The 18380-nt window shown below is 56.5% G+C and overlaps 1 protein-coding gene and 1 long non-coding RNA gene across 7 annotated transcripts in view; one reads left to right on the top strand and one right to left on the bottom strand.

The window, feature by feature from the left end:
• Positions 1–18380, top strand: part of KIFC3 (kinesin family member C3) — a 35913-nt gene that overhangs the window by 16249 nt on the left and 1284 nt on the right. For 5 of the 6 annotated variants that reach the window (XM_067719863.1, XM_067719864.1, XM_067719861.1 and 2 more), the window contains 15 exons: positions 7241–7306; positions 7784–7927; positions 8050–8289; positions 8819–8992; positions 9508–9655; positions 9738–9868; positions 11043–11154; positions 12438–12619; positions 13666–13770; positions 15860–15990; positions 16480–16603; positions 16832–16961; positions 17061–17290; positions 17679–17813; positions 18262–18370. In XM_067719863.1, coding sequence (XP_067575964.1) covers positions 7241–7306; positions 7784–7927; positions 8050–8289; positions 8819–8992; positions 9508–9655; positions 9738–9868; positions 11043–11154; positions 12438–12619; positions 13666–13770; positions 15860–15990; positions 16480–16603; positions 16832–16961; positions 17061–17290; positions 17679–17813; positions 18262–18370 — 2161 coding nt within the window. The remainder of the gene's footprint in view (positions 1–7240; positions 7307–7783; positions 7928–8049; positions 8290–8818; positions 8993–9507; positions 9656–9737; positions 9869–11042; positions 11155–12437; positions 12620–13665; positions 13771–15859; positions 15991–16479; positions 16604–16831; positions 16962–17060; positions 17291–17678; positions 17814–18261; positions 18371–18380) is intronic. The other variant, XM_067719866.1, reaches the window with a different exon arrangement.
• LOC137215133 (uncharacterized) lies at positions 10106–15860 on the bottom strand. The gene is made up of 3 exons (XR_010939168.1): positions 13383–15860; positions 10358–12786; positions 10106–10263 (listed from the first exon to the last, which is right to left on the bottom strand). It is a non-coding gene; the product is annotated as an uncharacterized lncRNA (long non-coding RNA).

The raw sequence follows: 18380 nt of genomic DNA, 5'->3' as shown, positions 1-18380 counted from the left end.
GAGCCACTCTTTGGAGAGTCTGACTCCGTAGAGCTGTGGCCAACCACTTGGTCCTAGAGCTGGGTTCAAATCCTGACTTTGGCACTACTCATTAGCTGTGTGACCTTGGGCTAGTTAATTACTGCTCCGCACCTCAGTTTCCTCATCTCTAAAATGGACATAATAACAGTACCTGGTGAGATGACCCAGTATTATTGGTGTCGCCACTGCCACCACCGCCAATCATTGTTACAGGAATGGTGTTGGATTTGGAATCACGTGAGTAGGGTTCTAGTCCTGGCTGTGCAGCTGTAGCAAGTCACTTCCTCTCTGAGCCTACATTTACCAGTCTCGACACTGGGTCAAATAGATGTTGCTTCGTGGTTATTGGGCAGCTCAATTATGGGACTGGACAGGAAAATGGATGGTAAACTGTAAAGTGCTCTGCCTTGTGAGGTGTCACTTCTGTGTGCTCTGGTCTCCTGTCAGCCTCACTGTGGTTTGGCACAGATTGACCTTTCTGGTCTTCTATACGTTGCTCTGCAGGAGTTCCAGTCCTAGGGTCACCACTTAGTGGTCAGGTGACCTTGAACAAGTTGCCTAACCATGACTTAATCTCTTGGAACCTCAGTTTTTCTTCCTGTAAAATGGCGATAATAATAGTATGTACCTAACAGGATTGGGGGGTTCAAAGTGATGATCTTATGAAGCCCCCCTGCCCCACTGGCAAAGCTGACTCAGCAACTGGGGCTGCCATTGCCCCTGTCGGAACCCGGACTTGTAAGGGCTTCAGGAGTCTTTTTCAGGCCTCCCCTTGGATGTGTCAGATGGAGATGTTTATATTTTCTGGGAGCTCACTGTGTGCCTTGTGGGGAGCACTAGGGTCAAAGGTCCTCAGTCCTGGGGCACCCAGCAGCCCCAGGCCACGTGCTGGTGGCCTTGAGCTCCCCTGTCCTCTGTGGATGTCCCTGGAGCAGTGGCCTTCATGCTTCCAAGGCTCCTACCATCGTTTTACACACACCCAGGTTGCACCCCTCTTATTGCCCCCACACCTCAAGATAGAACCTTACATTGTGAGCAGAAACCACAGGCTGGAAGACTAGATCTAGCGCTCAAATGCGCCTTGTTTCTTTGACCTGCTTTTTTCTTTTTTTTTTTAACCACTTTAAAAATTGTGGTAGAATGCGCGTAACATAAAATTTACCATCTTAAACATTTTTAAGTGTATAGTTCAGGGTATTAATGTATCACATTATTGTGCAACCACCACCATCGTCCATCTCCAGAACTCTCTTCATCCTGCAAAACTGAAACTGTCCCCACTGAACAGTAACTCTTCATCACCCCAGCTGCTAGCCGCCACCATTCTGCTGTCTGTGAATTTAGCTATTCTAGGTATTACACATAAGTGGAATCACAGGATTTGTCTTTCTGTGTCTGGCTTATTTCACTCAGCATAATGCTCTCCAAGTTCATTCATGTTGTTGCAAATGGCAGGAATCCCTTTTTTAAGGCAGACTAACATTCCATGGTATGGCTAGACCACATTTAGCTTATCCATTCATCCATAAATGGACACTTGGGTTGCTCCCACATTTTAGCTGTTATGAATAATACTGCTATGAACATGGGTGTGCAGATATCTCTTTGAGACCCTGCTTTCAATAACTTTGGGTATATGCCCAGAAGTGGAATTCCTGGATCATATGGAAGTTCTATTTAAAATTTTTTGAGGAATCTACCACATTGTTTTCTACACTGGGTGCACCATTTTATATTCTCACCAGTAGGGCACAAAGGTTCCAGTTTCTCAATATCCTTACCAATACTTGTTATTTTCTGAGTTGCCTTTTTTTTAAAAAAAAAAATAATAGCCCTCCTAATGGGTATGGAGTGGTATCTCATTATGGCTTTGATTAGCATTTCCCTAATGATCAGTGATATTGCGCATCTTTTCACGTGCTAATTGGCTGTGTGTATATAATCTTTGGAGAAACGTCTGTTCAAGTCCTTTGCCCATTTTGAATTGGGTTCTTATGTTGTTGTTGAGTTGTAGGAGTTCTTTATATATTCTGAATATTAGCCCCTTATCAGATATGTGATTTACAGATAGTTTCTCCCACTCTGTGGGTTGCCTTTACACTCCGCTGACAGTCTTTTGCTGCACAAAAATTTTTTTGATCAAGTTCAGCTTACCTATTTTTTTCTTTTATTGCCTGTACTTTTGACATCAAGAAATCATTGCCAAATCTAATGTCATGATGCTTTTCCCTTATGTTTTCTTCTAAGAGGTTTATAGTTTTAGCTTATATGTTTCAGTCTTTGATGCATTTTGATCCATTCTTTTGCATGTGGATATCCAATTTTCCCAGCACCATTTGTTGAAAAGACTGTCCTTTCCTCATTGAAAATCTTGGCACCATTGTCAAAAATCAATTGACCATACACATGAGGATTTATAACTGGGCTCTCTCTCCTATTCCATTGGTCCATATGTCTGTCTTTATGCCAGTACCACACTGTTTTGATTACTGTAGCTTTGTAGTAAGTTTTGATATCAGGAAGTGCGAGTCCTACAACTTTGTTCTTCTTTTTCAAGATTGTTTTGGCTATTTGGCTTTTGAGATTTCATATGAATTTTAGGATGGATGCTAATATTTCTGCAAAAAATGGCATTGGGATTTAGATAGAGATTGGATTGAATCTGTAGATTGCTTTGGGCAGTATTGACATCTTAACAATACTGTTTCCAGACTATGAATGCAGGCTGTGTTTCCATTTACTGGTATCATCTTTAATTTCTTACAGCAACGTTTTGTAATTTTCAGTGTACAAGTTTTTTGTCTCCTTGGTTAAGTTTATTCCTACATGTTTTATTCTTTCTGATGCTATTTTAAGCGGAATTACTGTCTTGTTTCCTTTTCGGACTGTTCAGCGTTAGTGCATAGAAACGCAACTGATTTTTATGTGTTATATCCTGCAACTTTGCTGAATTTATTAGTTCCAACTGTCCTGATTGTATGATCAAATTAGTTGCCACCATTTAAATCTTAGTTAAGTTCATATAAAAATCTCAACTTCCTTTTTTTGTCATAAAATACTGGAAGCTGTGGCACCTCTGGACTGACATTCCCACATGGCATACACTGCCTGGAGCCCATTAGCAGCTCCTGCCTTTGGCAGAAGTGAGCATCCTTCAGCACACCCCAGCCTCCACCACCTCTGCTCCCCCGTGCCCTGCCTGACCGCTCTCTCACAGACCCTGCTTCTCCTGGCCCCTCATGCATTCAGCACTCTTTGTACATGTGTTTACTGAGCGCCTACTATATGCTAGGTACCGTTCTAGGCACTGGGGGTACAGCACTGATACAACAAATATCCCTGTCTTCGCGGACTTTCATTCTAGTAATAGACTTATTATGTGCTGGGTCCTGTCCTAAGCACTTTATATATGTTACTCATGTAATCTCACTTAATCCTCCAGACCTCCTCAGTGAGGTAGCCTCATTCTACTGCTAAGGAAATGGAGAGGCACGGTGGAGTTGAGACATGTCCAACATTGTCTGGCGAGGTAGGGTGATGTCTGTATTAGAAACTCGAGCAGTCTGGCCTGAGAGTCCATGTTCCCAAAGCCCCTTGGTGGCAGAAGGACTCAAATGTGAAAACTCAGCAGTGGAGGCAGGGTGGGATGGATGTAGCCAGTCGGGCCTGGTCAGTGCTCATGTACATAGGTAACCAGGAGTCAGGTCTCCCGGGAGGGGGAGTGTGTTGGGGACAGGATGGGGTGCTTCCCGGGGCTGCCCCTCAGGCCTCTGGGCTGCGTTTCCTTGGGGCCGTCTGGATCCCAGGCCCTCTCATCTTCCCAGCTCAGCAATGCCTTGGTCTTGCCACTGGGAGAGCCCTCCGTTCCTCAGAAGACAGCCGATGATGGAGGGCCAGGCTTGGTGGGAGGTTGGGGGCTAATCAGCAGGTTGTCTGTGTCGAGAGGAGCAGACAGCTGGGAAAACACAGACTGGCACAGGGCAGCCGCACCCTCCGCTGAGCCCGCTTCTGCTGGGAGATGTAACTATGGGTTTGCGTCGGTCAGCAGACAGGCACCAGCTCCCTCTCCCTCAAGGCCCCCCTGCACCAGGCTTGTGGCTCAGTTTCTCAGCATGACTAGGAGCCTGAGCCCAGGGAGGGCTGTGGCACAAACCCAGCCTGGTCCCTTCTCAGCCCTGGGGTTGACCTTGTGCTGTCCGGGGGGCCACCACAGCAGCCGGTCAGGAGCCTGCCTGCCCCTCTGGCCTGGCTCTTTGCACTCAGGAGTGAGTGCGCTGCCCCCTCGCCGTCAGTTCCGTGCTGAGTGTCTCTGGGTGTGCTGGGCACCTCCCGAAGAGCTGATGGAGGAGGCGCCCCCCAGCCCCCGCCGACCCCTTGCGTACTGATGCAGGCACCGTCGCTGACTCCGAGCTGTACTGGGTGGGTGAAGGGCGTGCCTGCAGGTGCCCCCTCCGCAGAAGGCCCCGCTCTCTGGTCAGGTTCACCCTCAACTCCCCGTCTCTGCTCCGAGCCCTCCTCCCGTACTTGGTTTTGTCTCCATCTCCTGTGCTCACTGTTTTCCCTGACCCTGAGAGACTCGCCTGTTCTTCCTCCCAGGCTGGGAGAAGTCTGCTGTCTTCCCTGCAGGCCCTCCCGAAGCCGACCCCCCGGGGGTGGAGGGCAAGGGTCCCGCTCCTGGGCAGCACGCCTCCTTAGTTCTCAGCCCCCCGTGGAGCTGGCCGGCAGGGCGCAGGCACCGCGCACCACGGGGTGGTTTGTGTCTGACCGGACGCCCTGCGGTGTCCGTGGGCCGTGCTCCTCCGCTGCCCGAGACTAGCCAGGACATGACGAGTGCCTGACATTTCTGACAAAAGGGGTCTTTTACAGCCTTTTCCTCATCCCTCCAGCCCGCCCCCAGCCTGCCTCGTGGGGCAGCCGCCTCCTTCTGGGGCGCCCCTCAGAGATTCCAGACAGAGGCCAGGAGCGCCCAGCGTTCCGACTGTGATGTAAGGAGAGAACAGGAACTGGGCTGCAGGCAGGTGTCAGGCAGGCATCCTGACTCCCAAGGAAACACTGGGAAACCCCACTTTCACTGCATCGGGTCTGAGCGCCAGCGGTGTTGGGGACAAGCAAGGTCCGAGCCCACCCAGCCCGGTGCCAAGGAAGCAGCCTGCCTGGGGCACCGTGCAAGCTCCGTGCAAGTGGATCTTCCTGGGGTGATTTCTGAGGGAGGGGAGGCAGGAGGGGGACCCCAACCTTTCAAAAGGAGGTAGACTCCACCTATTTCAGGGTGGGGGGAGTGCAAGAGGAATATATATTCTTTGAGACTTAAAACTTACTGCAAATCAAGAAGAATTTGTCAAACATCATTCCATAGTCCAGAGCCCTCTATTTTTTGTATTGCATATGCGATTTTGTTTTTGGATTTTTCTTTGACTTAATATGTTGAGGAGCTTTTCCCCACATCATTTAAAACTCCTGATAAACATGAGTGTAACGACTACACAGTAGTCTATGAGTGCAGATACTGCAATCTGCCTAACCATTCCCCTAATGCTGGGCATTGAGGTTATTCCCAATTTCATGACTAAGGAATGAAAGGCTGCCTTATTCAAACTGTCCCTCACTCCCCTCCAGGGCGAAGGAACTGAGGCTCCGTGTATCAGGCTTTTAACAGAAGGGGGTATTGGAGCGGGCAGAGAAATGGCACGGGCTTTGCTGCCTGGCCTGGTCCATGCCCAGCACATTGCTAGGAAGGAATGTGCTGATGGAGCAGGTGACAGAGGTGACCTTCTCGGGTGCAGCCCTTAAGTCACCGGCTTGTCCACCAGGAGGCCTTGGGCAGCCAGGTTGTGTCTCCCAACCCCTCTCTGGGTCTTGTGTTCTTGGAATCTGCCTCCCCAGCTACGAGTGAGCAGCCCTGGTGTCACAGGCCTTCTCCTTGGAGGTGGGGTCGCTCCCATGGCCCTCCCCCAACTTGCTCAGAAAAGCAGAGGCTGATTTGTGGTCCAGCCGCCTTCTCCAGCGCCAGGAGCCGGTTGGCTCTGCGCGCGCTGCACACGGACTGTTGATGACGTCTCAGCCATACGTAGTGGGGAGATTTTATACACACACCCCCAAAACCCCAATGTCTGGCCTCTCGAAAGGTCAGAAGTTTGATGACACTGGGCCTGTGTCCCCCCCCGCCCAGTTGCAGTCCTCTGTCTCCTTCAGGTGGGTCTTGGGCATCTAGTCCTGCACTGCCCCTCACCTGCCTTACTTGGCTGGTGGCCCCTGTAGGTGGTGGGCTTTGTCTCCTTATGTTTAGTAACAAGAGCCCAAAGCTTGTGCAAGCCACACCTCCTTATCCCCCAGAGAGAGTCTGACTCTCACTGTACCTTTTCCAAGGTTCCGTGCGATCAACACAGAATGTTCTACAAGAAAAAGCTCAGACAGGCTCCGATGAACGCTGGTGCCAAAGTCTTTGTCTGCATTTTGGGTTATTTCCCGGGGGGAGAGTTTCCTGGAGGTGCGCTGATGTGGAACCAGGGTCTAGGCCTGCGGGGAGGGCAGGCAGCCATCCTGGGGTCCTGCTCTTTCTCGGGGCTGGTTTCCCCTCCCTGGGCTCTGATTGAACCAGGTCACCCTTGCCTCCTGATGGGGTGCACACCCCTTCTCTTTCTAACAGCCTCCACTGGCCATAGCTCTCCTGCAAGGCAGACTGGGAGCTGGGGTGGAGGCAGGTCCCAGATGTGCCCTGGTCACTGGCAGGCCCATCTCCACAGACAGACTCACCAGGAACCACTCAAAGTAGAAACTTCTAGGGGCTGGTCAAGGACCGATGCAGGTTTTGTAGTGCCTGGAGTTTATACACTTTGGAGGCCCTTTAAAGAATGTTAAATGACAAATACAGAAGTAGGTTCAGGCGTGGGTCAGGGCCTGTGCAAAGGCAGGCATCCGGAGAGTCAGCCTCCTGCGTCCCCCGGCGAGCTGCCCCTGGCGTGGGCCCAGGCTGGCCCAGGGGTCACCTCGGCTGCACTCGCTCCCCGGACTCTCCTGTGAGCCCAGACTGGCTGGTCCTGTGACAGGAGAGGGTGCTGAGAGCTGTCAGGACCAGGCCGGGTGCTCTGCACCTAGAGTCCCAGGGGTGGCCTGATGCTTGAACACAGGGAGGACTGGGGCTCTGGGTTTGGGCGAGAGGCCTGGGTGTGGGCTGGAGGAGAGGATCCAGGCTCAGCGTGCCCCGGCTTTGTGCTGGCAGGTGGAACACCTGAAGCAGAAGCTCATAAGCCAGGCCCAGGAAGTGAGCCGCCTTCGATCGGAGCTGGTGAGCCCGACCACGCCATCCTAGCGGGGCGGGGCTGGGGGGGGGGGTGATGCTCCCCATGTACTTATCACCACTCACTGTGCCCACGAGGTGGTGTGACCCGTAACAGGAGGGAGGTTAATTCTTATTTGCTGATGTAAAGTAGGAGTGTGAACTCTGTGTATAAATATGACTTTCCTTGTAACTTTCACACTCAGGAAAATGGAATGAAGGGGGTGGGGTGCAGCCGGGAGCAGTTCCTGTCTCACCACCCTCCTGCATCTCTTCCTCTCCTCTGCCTTTGTCTTTATCGTCTCTGGAGCCCCTCCTCTCTTCTCTCCATCCATCACTGGCCTTTCCTTCTCTTTTCTCCTTCTCTCTGTCTCCCCACCTCTCCCCTCTCCCCTGCCCCTGCACTGTCTGCCTCCCCGCTCCGTCCTTCCCCCTGATCTGCCCTCGCCACATGCGCCCCCAACCCCTGGCTCTGGCTCTCTGCAGGGAGGCACCGACTTGGAGAAGCACCGGGACCTGCTGATAGTGGAGAATGAGCGACTGAGGCAGGAGATGCGGCGCTGCGAGGCTGAGCTGCAGGATATGCGGGCCAAGCCTGCGGTGCCCTGCACAGGCTGCGAGCACAGCCAGGTGGGCCCAGGGCCAGGGCGGTCCCGGGGCGCTCGATTCCCAACGGTCACCCCACTCCCTCATGCTGAATCCTGCCCACTGGTCTCACACCTGTCCCGGCCCCCGCGGCCGTCTGTCTGCAGGAGAGCGCCCAGCTCCGCGACAAGCTGTCCCAGCTACAGCTGGAGGTGGCGGAGAACAAAGGCTTGCTGTCAGAGCTGAACCTGGAGGTGCAGCAGAAGACCGACCGGCTGGCCGAGGTGGAGCTGCGGCTCAAGGACTGCCTGGCCGAGAAGGCGCAGGAGGAGGAGCGGCTCAGCCGGCGCCTGCGTGACAGCCACGAGACCATTGCCAGCCTGCGGGCCCAGTCGCCGCCCGTCAAGGTGAGCCTGGGGCCAGGCGGCCGCACCGCTTGCGGTGCCCCGCGCGCACCTGGGCCACACCTCAACTCTGGTCCCTGGAGCCCAGGATGGGCTGGACGTAGGAGGGGCTTGTCTTGGTGAATAAGTAGGTGCGGGGGGTTGAAGGAATCCTTCCAGATCTGCTGTCACCTGGCCCCTTCCCCTTCTTGCTGTCCAGGGCCAGGCCATGTAGGCATCCAGCAACTGATGCTTGAGGTGCCCGCTGTGTGCCGGGCATGGACGTGCTGCATTGCTAGATTCTGCCCTCGTCTGTGCCCTTCTTGTCTGTTCTGGGCCCAGTCGTGGGCCACAGCCGGGCTCCAGGTGGGCTCATTAAGATGAGAAGATTCCAGGAGGCCCTTGCAGCTTTCTGGAAAGCCCAGACCTCGGGGCTCCTCTAGTTTATTCTGCAGGCCGTTGGTGACATGTTCCTGAGGGGCCCCCCAGGGTCCCAGGGTAAGGTCAAGGCACCCACGCACCTCCATGCACCCACCCCTCCCTCCCCTCACAGTATGTCATGAAGACGGTGGAGGTGGAGTCGTCCAAGACCAAGCAGGCCCTCAGTGAGTCCCAGGCCCGGAACCAGCACCTGCAGGAGCAGGTGGCCATGCAGAGGCAGGTGCTGAAGGAGATGGAGCAGCAGCTGCAGAGCTCGCATCAGCTGACCGCACAGCTCCGGGCGCAGGTGTGCACGTCTATCGGGGCAGCATGTGCACGCCGGGCCCCAACGCCAGAGACCGGCCTTTGGCACAGTGCAGCGGCTGAGCACTTGGGGTTCGACAGACCTGGGTTTCAGTCCCTCCTCTCCCCACTGGCCATGTGACCAAGGGCAGGTTTCTGTTTCCTCATCTGTAAAATGATCTGATCACAGAACGCACCTCCCAGTGGGGCTTGACCTATTCACAAGATTCGCTCAGGGCCCGGCACACAGGCTCTTGGAAGGGTGCTCTAGTCGGTGTCATAACAGATGCTTTCCCCTGCTCTCCTGGGACCTGTGGCTTGTGACCTGTGTTATGTGCCGGGACCCAGGTTGGTGCTGGGCTGATGCCGGGAAGTAGCTGCACGGAGCTCCCAGCCCTTTCAGGGAGAGCGACGGCCACCCTACCCCACCTGTGTGTGTGTGCACGTGTGCAAGGCGTGAGGGACGGGGCTTCTTTCTCTGCATGGCGCACGGCACTAAGCTTCTGGCCCTGGCTGCAGATCACCATGTACGAGTCGGAGCTGGAGCGGGCACACGGGCAGATGCTGGAGGAGATGCAGTCCCTGGAGGAGGACAAGAACCGGGCCATCGAGGAGGCCTTTGCCAGAGCCCAGGTGGAGATGAAGGCTGTGCACGAGAACCTGGCAGGTGAGCCGTGCAGCCGGGCTCTAGCCTGCCCCACGCCACAGCCCTTCGCCCTGTCTGCCTCTCACCCCTTGTGTCTCCATAGGTGTCCGGACCAACCTGCTGACGCTGCAGCCAGCACTTCGGACCCTGACCAACGACTACAATGGGCTCAAGCGTCAGGTGCGCGGCTTCCCGCTGCTGCTGCAGGAGGCCCTCAAGAGTGTCAAGGCCGAGGTGAGTGCAGGCCATGGCGGGGCGGGGCTGGGAGAGGCCTTGGAGCCCCTGGGCAGATGCAGCAGCCACCTAGCGCGCCCTTCCCAAACCCAAAGCCCCCAGATGGCAGCTCCTGTCCCACACACACACTGCTGTCCCCAGACCATTTGAAAAACAGTCTGGTCAAGAGCAGGTATTCGGGTGTAAACCAAACATGTCACATATATCTTTGTATCGCATATGTGCTATGCATATCTTTATATCTCAAACATGCTACACGTGTCCTTAGATCTGTTAGGTTTAATTTAATTTTTTAAGCTGTACTTGTGCAGTATGAGAATAGCCAATGTCTCTTAAGTGCCTCCTACGTGCTGAGCCTTTTATAGCCGTCGGCTCCTTGAATCTGTATGACAGCTCTGCAGGGTAGAGAGACATGTATTTTGGGAATCAAAAATAGTTCTCCTTTAAAAAATTATGTCAATAATACATGGACACGTTGAAAGTACCCACCTTCCAGAAGGGCATTCAGATGAAAAGGAAAGGCTTCTCTCTGCCACCCAGCCAGCTCCCCAAAGGAGGCCTGTCTCCCAGCATTTCCCCCAAAGGGTGTTCTGAGCATGCTGAAAACTGTTGACATATATGTACGTGGACACGCACTTCCCTTTCACCCAGTAAAGGGGAGCAGGTGTATGTGTGGCTTGCATCTTGTTTCTTTTCCTTATGAAATGTAACTTGGAGATCTTTACCTACCAGCTCCTACAAATCCACGAGCTAGATGTTGTTATCCCCATTTTACAGATGAGAAGATTGAGGCTTGAATACATTGAGCCAGTTGCTTCTGGTCCCCCAGGTCCTCAGGGCAGAGCTGGGATTTGGGTCCAGCTGAATCATGTAGTCAAGTGCTGGTGCTGTGGAGTGAGGGCTGAGTCCCGGCTCTTTACTCATCTGCAGGGCAACCTTGAGATTGGTTTAGCTTCTCTAGGGCTCAGTTTCTTCCTCTGTAAAATGTTCCTGTTCGCAGTACCTACCCAGAGGGGTTATTGGGAAGATGTGACATGTGACAGCGCATGTCAGGTACTTAGTCCAGGGCAGGAGGCAGTGAGCAGACTGTTGGGGGGAGGGGGAGAGGGCAAGCAGCCGGGCAAGCAAAGCGGGTGGAGCTGGGCCCCTGATGGTGCTGCGCACCCCCCACTAGATTGGCCAGGCCATCGACGAGGTCAACAGCAACAACCAGGAGCTGCTGCGCAAGTACCGCCGGGAGCTGCAGCTGCGCAAGAAGTGCCACAATGAACTTGTGCGGCTGAAAGGTGACCGCTGGGCGGGCTCGGGGGGCGCCTAGCGGAGGGAGCCCTGACCTGCCTCGGGAGTGATCCTGTCCTTCCCCATGGCCCCCAGCACCACTCCCTGGAGCTGTGCCCTGTCATCGGGGAGCTTTTGTAATTCCCTCTTTGTAGATAAGGAAACCGAGGCACAGAGACGTCACAGGGAATTTGCTCAAAACTGCATGGCTAGTGAATGGTCCACCTTGGATCTGTTCAACTCTGAAACCTTTGCCCAATGCCTATGGCAGGCTACCAGGTGGCGGAGGGGTAGGGTATTGAAGCATTGGATGGTGGGTGGCTAGAATGCCACTTATTCTGATCTAGGGCCTGGTCAAGCTTGAGACACCACCCATTCACGGCACAAAGGTCTAGGGAGCACCTGCTCTGTGCCAAGTGCCATTCCAGACAATGAGGATGTGGCTTTGGGCACCACAGAACCTGTCCCTGCCTTCATGGTGGTTACTTCAGCAGGGGGCGAGCAGACAGTGATCATTAATCACTCAGAAAACCCCATCACTACCCCTTTACCCAGGCTGGGGAGGGGCTCTGAGAGCCCCTGGGTATCTGACAGTTGAGGGTGTCCAGGGGGCTTCCCGTAGGAGATAAAACCAGGGCTGAGACCTGGATTGTGAGGTGGAGTGGACAGGTGAAGGGAAGGTGGGGCCGTGCTAGATGTGATGGGGAGTTTTCTCTTCATTCCAGGAACTCTGGGATCCCACCCAAAGGCTTGAAGCAAGGGGGTGGCATGATCAGATCTGTGCGTCAGACACCCCTGGGGCTGCCCTGTTGCCTGTGCCCATCTCCTGCCTGGTCCTTTCTGCCCATCTGATTCCCAAGCCCTGTCCTGGCATTCACTGTGCCCTTCTAGAGTGATAGAATAAGCCCCTTGGCTTGCTGGGATCCAATCCCCTCGTTGTGTACGTGAGGAAACTGAAGTCCAGGTGTATAAAGAGTTGTCCATTTTGGTATCCCACCCAAACTGGGTGCAGTGTCTGAGCCCCACCACTGCCCTTTCCTCCATGTCCCCAAGGTGAGGCTCCTACTGTCAACTGGTTTGCTCAGCAAGAAAATGTATTGATACGTTAATTCATACTATAGTGTGAGTGACTGATCAAATCTTTGTGGGCCACCTTGCCCTTGGGGGCCTTACTTAGAAGGCAGGGGGCTCTTGAGCCACTAGCCGGCTCCAGATGCCAACGGACACCAGTGTGGAGGCAGTCTGGTCTTGACCTGGTCTGTACCCTTCTCTCTTCCGCCACCCAATCCAGGGAACATCCGGGTGATTGCCCGTGTCCGGCCAGTCACCAAAGAGGATGGGGAAGGACCTGAGGCGACCAATGCTGTGACCTTTGATCCCGACGACGACTCCATCATTCACTTGCTGCACAAAGGAAAGCCCGTCTCCTTTGAGCTGGACAAAGTCTTCTCCCCGAAAGCCTCACAGCAGGACGTGAGTGTGGCCCTTCGGGGAGAGGGACAGAGAACAGTGGAGGGAGGGGGAGACAGACTCACCTCACCTGTAGAGGGAGAGATGTTGGGAGCTGGACAAAAATAAGTATAAGGGAGGGCAGACAGGATGGAGAAGCCCAGTGCCCCACGGTCCCTCTCTTTTCACCTCTGGAGGAGAGAAGAGGGTGGGAAGGTAAACTGGGAGCTTTGGAAGCCTCTGCTAAGAAGGGCAGATCCATACATAGCCTAGGGCACCCACGTGGCCCCACCCATCCTCACAGCCATACCCACTCTCAGGCTCATCCCACCCATGTGACCCCTCCTACCCTCATAGCCACACCCACTCACAGGGCCTCTCCCACTCACATGGTTCCTCTCCCATACTCAGCCACATGCACTCTCACAGCCCCTCCCAGTCATGTGGCCCCGCCCATCCACAGGACCCTGGCTTGCATGGAGGCAGTCCCCTCCAGCCAGGAGCACCTCCTCTATCAGTCCCATGGGTCTTCCTAGGGACTCCCATGCTGCCACCCAGGCCTCAGGGAGGAGCCCTCAGCCTCTGGGAGCCCCGTGTTCTCAGCATCCACTCTTCCCTCATCTCTGCCAGGGCCAACCTGGGAGGCCTGTTTTGCCCGTGCCCTCCGGTCCCCATGCTGGGCTTTATCTTTGCCCCCGTCCTTTGTTGCTGGCTGGCAGGCAGGCAGGCCAGCCGGCCCGTGGAGGTGCCAGGCACATGCTTTCTCGGCCTTCGTTTGCTGACCCACCTTGAGAGGGGGAGAAGCTGGGGGAGGGCTCCTGAGTTCCTGGGCTGGGCGGCCCCTTCCTCAGGTGCTGGTGGGCAGTAATTACTGCCCTGACTTCCCTTCAGTCTTTCGGCAATGAGGCTGCCCACTAACCCTAGCGGAAGTGACTTATTAGTCACAGATTCCTCCACAATGAGCTGGTTGCCCACGATGACAGGTGCCGTATTAGGGGAGGGGAGCAGTCAGGGGGAGGTGGCTGGTGGGGGCCCCTGGACCTACCCTCCATCCCACGTCCCCTCTGCAGGTGTTCCAGGAGGTGCAGGCCCTGATCACCTCCTGCATCGACGGCTTCAACGTCTGCATCTTTGCCTATGGCCAGACGGGTGCTGGCAAGACATACACGATGGAGGTGGGTACCTGCTGGATGGGGCGGGGATCCAGAGTGAACCCCAACCCCTTGCTGCCATTGATGGGGGCTCCCCTCATTAGTGTCGAGGTTCTGCGTGGGGTGTGTTTTGCCTCACTTGGTCTTCATAACCACCTTGGAGCAGAGCCCATAGTTATCCATGTTAGCCCCGAGGCACCAGGCCTGCGGAGGGGGCGCCTTGCCCAAGCACACCTGCATGGTCCCGGTAGGTATGGGGGAGGGGAGGGTGTGCTGACAACAACCTCTGGCCTCGGACGGGTCTCGGCCTGGGCCCAGAGTCCAGGGAAGATTGCTGTGACGTCTCTCAGGATTGGCTTTCATTTCACCCACACACATTTATTGGGCTTCTGTCGTAGGGCTGCCATGCTGGGCCCTGGGAGTGTCAGGATGAATGAGGGGGGGATCTTGGCCCTCAAGGAGATACCCGGGCAGTGGGAGAGACTGGCCAGTGAAGAGACTGGCCAGACTTCTTGTGGGGCGCCTAGCTCTTTTTTTAATATTTATTTATTTGGTCCTGTCAGGTCTTAGTTGCAGCAGGTGGGCTCCTTAGTCGTGGCACGTGTGCTCCTTAGTTGTGGCTCGCCAGCTCCTTAATTGTGGCGCGTGAAAAAGTTGTGATGTGCGTGTGGGATCTATTTCCCTGACCAGGGATCGAACCCGGGCCCCCTGCACTGGGAGCGTGGAGTCTTAGCCACTGCGCCACCAGGGAAGTCCTGGGTGTCCAGCTCTTAGCTGCAGCTCCCAGGGCCTCATCTCCCTGCCTGTGCCATGCCCCCCTCTATGGGATGTGGCTGGGAGTGGGGGGTTGAGAGGAGGAAGAAACTTGACTGTAGATAAAAATGGAGCCATTTCCCTGGCTCTTAAGGGGGGTATTGTGGGATTCTCCAGGTAGGGGAGGGGGGCGGGTCTCCTGCTGTCCCAACAATGGGCGCCAGAGGGCCCTGCTGGCCCAGGCTGTTAGGCACCTTTGGGAAGACTGTCATGGTGGTCCTTTCTCCCCCAATCTGGACCTTCTTTTCCCTCGGTTCTGGGATTGGCAAGACTGGTTAGTAGGGGGCAGGCCAAGCGAGATGGGGAGGTGAAGGGGAAGGGGTGCGTGCAGCACCTTCTAGGCTCCCAGCTCTGTCTTGGGTGCTCAGAGTTGACCACCAGGGGCCTCCATCCTCCAACACATCCCTGCTGAGCCCCACTGTGCATCAGGCACCGTGCCTGGGGCACAGCCGTGGCCAGGGTGCCTGACCCCACGGAGCCAGCCCACCAGTGGGGAGACAGCAGTGCACACGGCAAGTCAGGATGTGTCCTGTCAGGTGCTAGGGAGGAAACTTCGGCCAGGTATGAGGAACCAACAGTGAGGGAGGGATCGGGCATTTGGAGGGAGAGGAAGCCTCCCTGAGGAGGTGACTGGTGCAGACACCTAAGCCAGTCACGGAGAGGAGAATGGGGAAGAGCACTCCGGGCAGAGGGAACAGCAGGGCTGGGACCACGAGTCCGGAGCGTGCTGGGGAGGATACTGAGGCCCGGCAAGGAGGCCCCGGTGGCAGAAGTGAAGTGAGGGTGGGAGGTGCCATGATAAGGGAGGCCCAGGTGAGGACTCCAGATTTCTTTCTAGAAAGGCCGGCCAGCCCATCCGGCCCCAGTTCACTTGCCAGCTGTGCCTGTGCCTCCCCTGCATCACCCACAGAGCCTGGCTCACGGCCTACCTGACAGTGAGCCCCTCATTGTCATACATTCATACGTGTCATACAATCGTACATTCCCGGTGCCCCCTCCCAGGTGGCCCACCACGGCCGGTATCCATCAGCAGCCCCTGTGTGCAGGCCCAATCCTGGCAGGGTGGGGCCGTTTTAAAGGCGGGGAAACTGAGGCCCAAGGAGGTGAAGTTGCTTGTAGCTGGTGGAGGGCGTTTTTGGGGGCAGACCGGCACGCAGGTGGGGAGCTTCAGTCAGGGAGGCTGGCCTGTGAGGGGTAGCCAGAGCAGGTGGGGACCACAGATACCATGTGAGCATCTGCACGGGCCAGCCCATGTGGTGGGGGGAGGCCTGGCTCACCGGGGCCTTGATTTTGCCTGCAGGGGACCCTCGAGAACCCAGGCATCAACCAGCGGGCCCTGCAGCTGCTCTTCTCCGAGGTGCAGGAGAAGGCGTCTGACTGGGAGTACACCATCACCGTCAGCGCGGCCGAGATCTACAACGAGGTCCTCAGGTGAGGAGCCCTCAGGCGGAAGGCCCTCGAGTGGGAGCCCCTCAGGTGGGAGCCCTTAGGTGGGAGCTGAATGTATGTCCTGACTCAGCCCAGGGGATTCACTGGTCCCAGGCCCCTCTCCCGCGCTAGCAGGCAGGAGGAGGAGGGCTGTCTGAGCCCACCTGGGATACCCAGACAAAGGCACTCCTTTTCCCCTTGAAGTGTCCTCACCCTACCTGCAGGCTGCACCAGGTGGTGAAGAGTGAGAGTGGGGTCTTGGGAGGACCTGCCCACAGGGGCTCAGTGCATTGTGGGGGCAGGAGTAGCAGCACCCCAGGACTTTGGGGGAACGTTCCATCTCTGCCCTTCAGCAGACTGAGCGCAGAGCCCCATGGTCCAGGAAGGCTTCCAGAAGTGTGATGGCTGGGGGAACGTTCCAGGCTGGGGGTGGGTGCAGTGCAAGCAGAGGGCAGACTGCGAGGAGGGAGTGACCGTCCTTCCTGCTCTCAGGGACCTGCTGGGGCAGGAGCCCCAGGAGAAACTGGAGATCCGCCTGTGTCCTGACGGCAGCGGGCAGCTGTACGTGCCAGGGCTGACGGAGTTCCAGGTGCAGAGCGTGGAGGACATCAACAAGGTGTGGGGCTGCGGGGGCCGGGGGTGGGGAAAGGCTGGGGAGACCCTGCCCACAGCAGAGCTGCCCCGGAGGACAGGATGGGGGTCGGATGCAGGTTCTGCCAGGTCCCCAGGCCTCTCTGAGCCTGTTTCCTCCCCTGGAGGAGGCAAAGGGTGCCGCCCCCTCACAGGGGTACTCGGGGACCCCACTCCAAACCCTGTGCCTCACTCTGCCCTCCCCGGGTCCCAGGTGTTCGAGTTCGGCCACACCAACCGCACCACGGAGTTCACCAACCTGAACGAGCACAGCTCGCGCTCACATGCCCTGCTTATTGTGACGGTGCACGGCGTGGACGGCAGCACCGGTCTCCGCACCACGGGTGAGTGAGGGCCCCAGCCACCTGGCCTGAGCCACCCCCGTCCCCCCCCCCCCGGCCTTTCCCGGGGCAGCCTTGACCTGCCCAGCACCCTCTCCGCAGGGAAGCTGAACCTGGTGGACTTGGCCGGCTCAGAGCGCGTGGGCAAGTCGGGGGCTGAGGGCAGCCGCCTGCGGGAGGCACAGCACATCAACAAGTCGCTGTCGGCCCTGGGGGACGTCATTGCTGCCCTGCGTTCCCGCCAGGGCCACGTGCCCTTCCGCAACTCCAAGCTCACCTACCTGCTGCAGGACTCGCTCAGCGGGGACAGCAAGACCCTCATGGTGGTGCAGGTGAGGGCCCCAGGCGGGTCAGATGGCGTGACCATTAGCGTGTAGGGGCTTAACCAGCTCCAAGAACAGGGACCCCCCCACCTTCCCCGGCGGCCCAGGTACCCTCCCAGGCTGTGCAGGGAAGAGCCTCCGGTCATCAGCGGCTCCAAAGTCAGTGACACGCGGCTCCCATCCCCCGCAGCCTCCCCACAGACCTGGCCACGTGCACCGTGTGCCTGGCAAGTTCCTCCGTTTCTGCCACCTTGGTTGCCCTCCTGCTCCCCTCCCTCTCAGTCTTGTCCAGGGAGCCTTCTACAGTCCCCTGGTTGTGGGCTCCCTTTGGTGCTCCTTCCAGTTCTGCGAGGGCAGCCGGCCAGCTGGGTGGGGAGTGAGCTCTCGTGTCCCCTAGGTGTCCCCCGTGGAGAAGAACACCAGTGAGACGCTCTATTCCCTCAAGTTTGCTGAGAGGGTGCGCTCCGTGGAGCTAGGCCCCGGGTCCCGCAGGGCAGAGCTCGTGTCCTGGTCCAGCCAGGAGCATCTAGAGGTACGGGGACCACCACAGGCCTGCCTCAGGCCAGTACTGGGTCATAGACATCCCGGTCATGGGCAGGAGGGAGGGTTTGGAGGGGAGGACAGTGTGGAATGGTGGAGGAGGGGAAGATACCAGAGGGGCTGGAGCCAGAACTTGAACCCAAACCCAGTAGCCTCTTTAGTCCAGGTGTTCTTTCTTGGCCTCAGAGGTACCTGTGGGGGTCATCAGCTGGTCGGAGGTGGGGCGGGGGCGGGTGCAGGCTGGCACACAGGCGCTCAGTAGTAACTAGTTCACTTCTTTATGTATGATGTCTCACCGCCCCCCCCATGGTTATTGTACCATCATCATGTCCATCTTGCAGATGAGAAAACGTTTCAGGTGGCTGGGGAGGGGAAACGTGTGGGGTAGGGGGCAGACCCAGGGCAGCAGGCCCCGCCCACCTGCCCTTCTCTGCCCACAGTGGGAGCCAGCTTGCCAGACGCCACAGCCCTCAGCACGAGCCCACTCGGCCCCTGGCTCTGGGACCACTAGCCGCCCAGGGTCCATCAGGAGGAAGCTGCAGCCCTCGGGTGAGTCTTT

Source organism: Pseudorca crassidens, chromosome 20, assembly GCF_039906515.1.
Source record: "Pseudorca crassidens isolate mPseCra1 chromosome 20, mPseCra1.hap1, whole genome shotgun sequence".
In the NCBI taxonomy this organism is placed as follows: domain Eukaryota; kingdom Metazoa; phylum Chordata; class Mammalia; order Artiodactyla; family Delphinidae; genus Pseudorca; species Pseudorca crassidens.
This window is presented reverse-complemented; position numbering and strand designations above follow the sequence as displayed.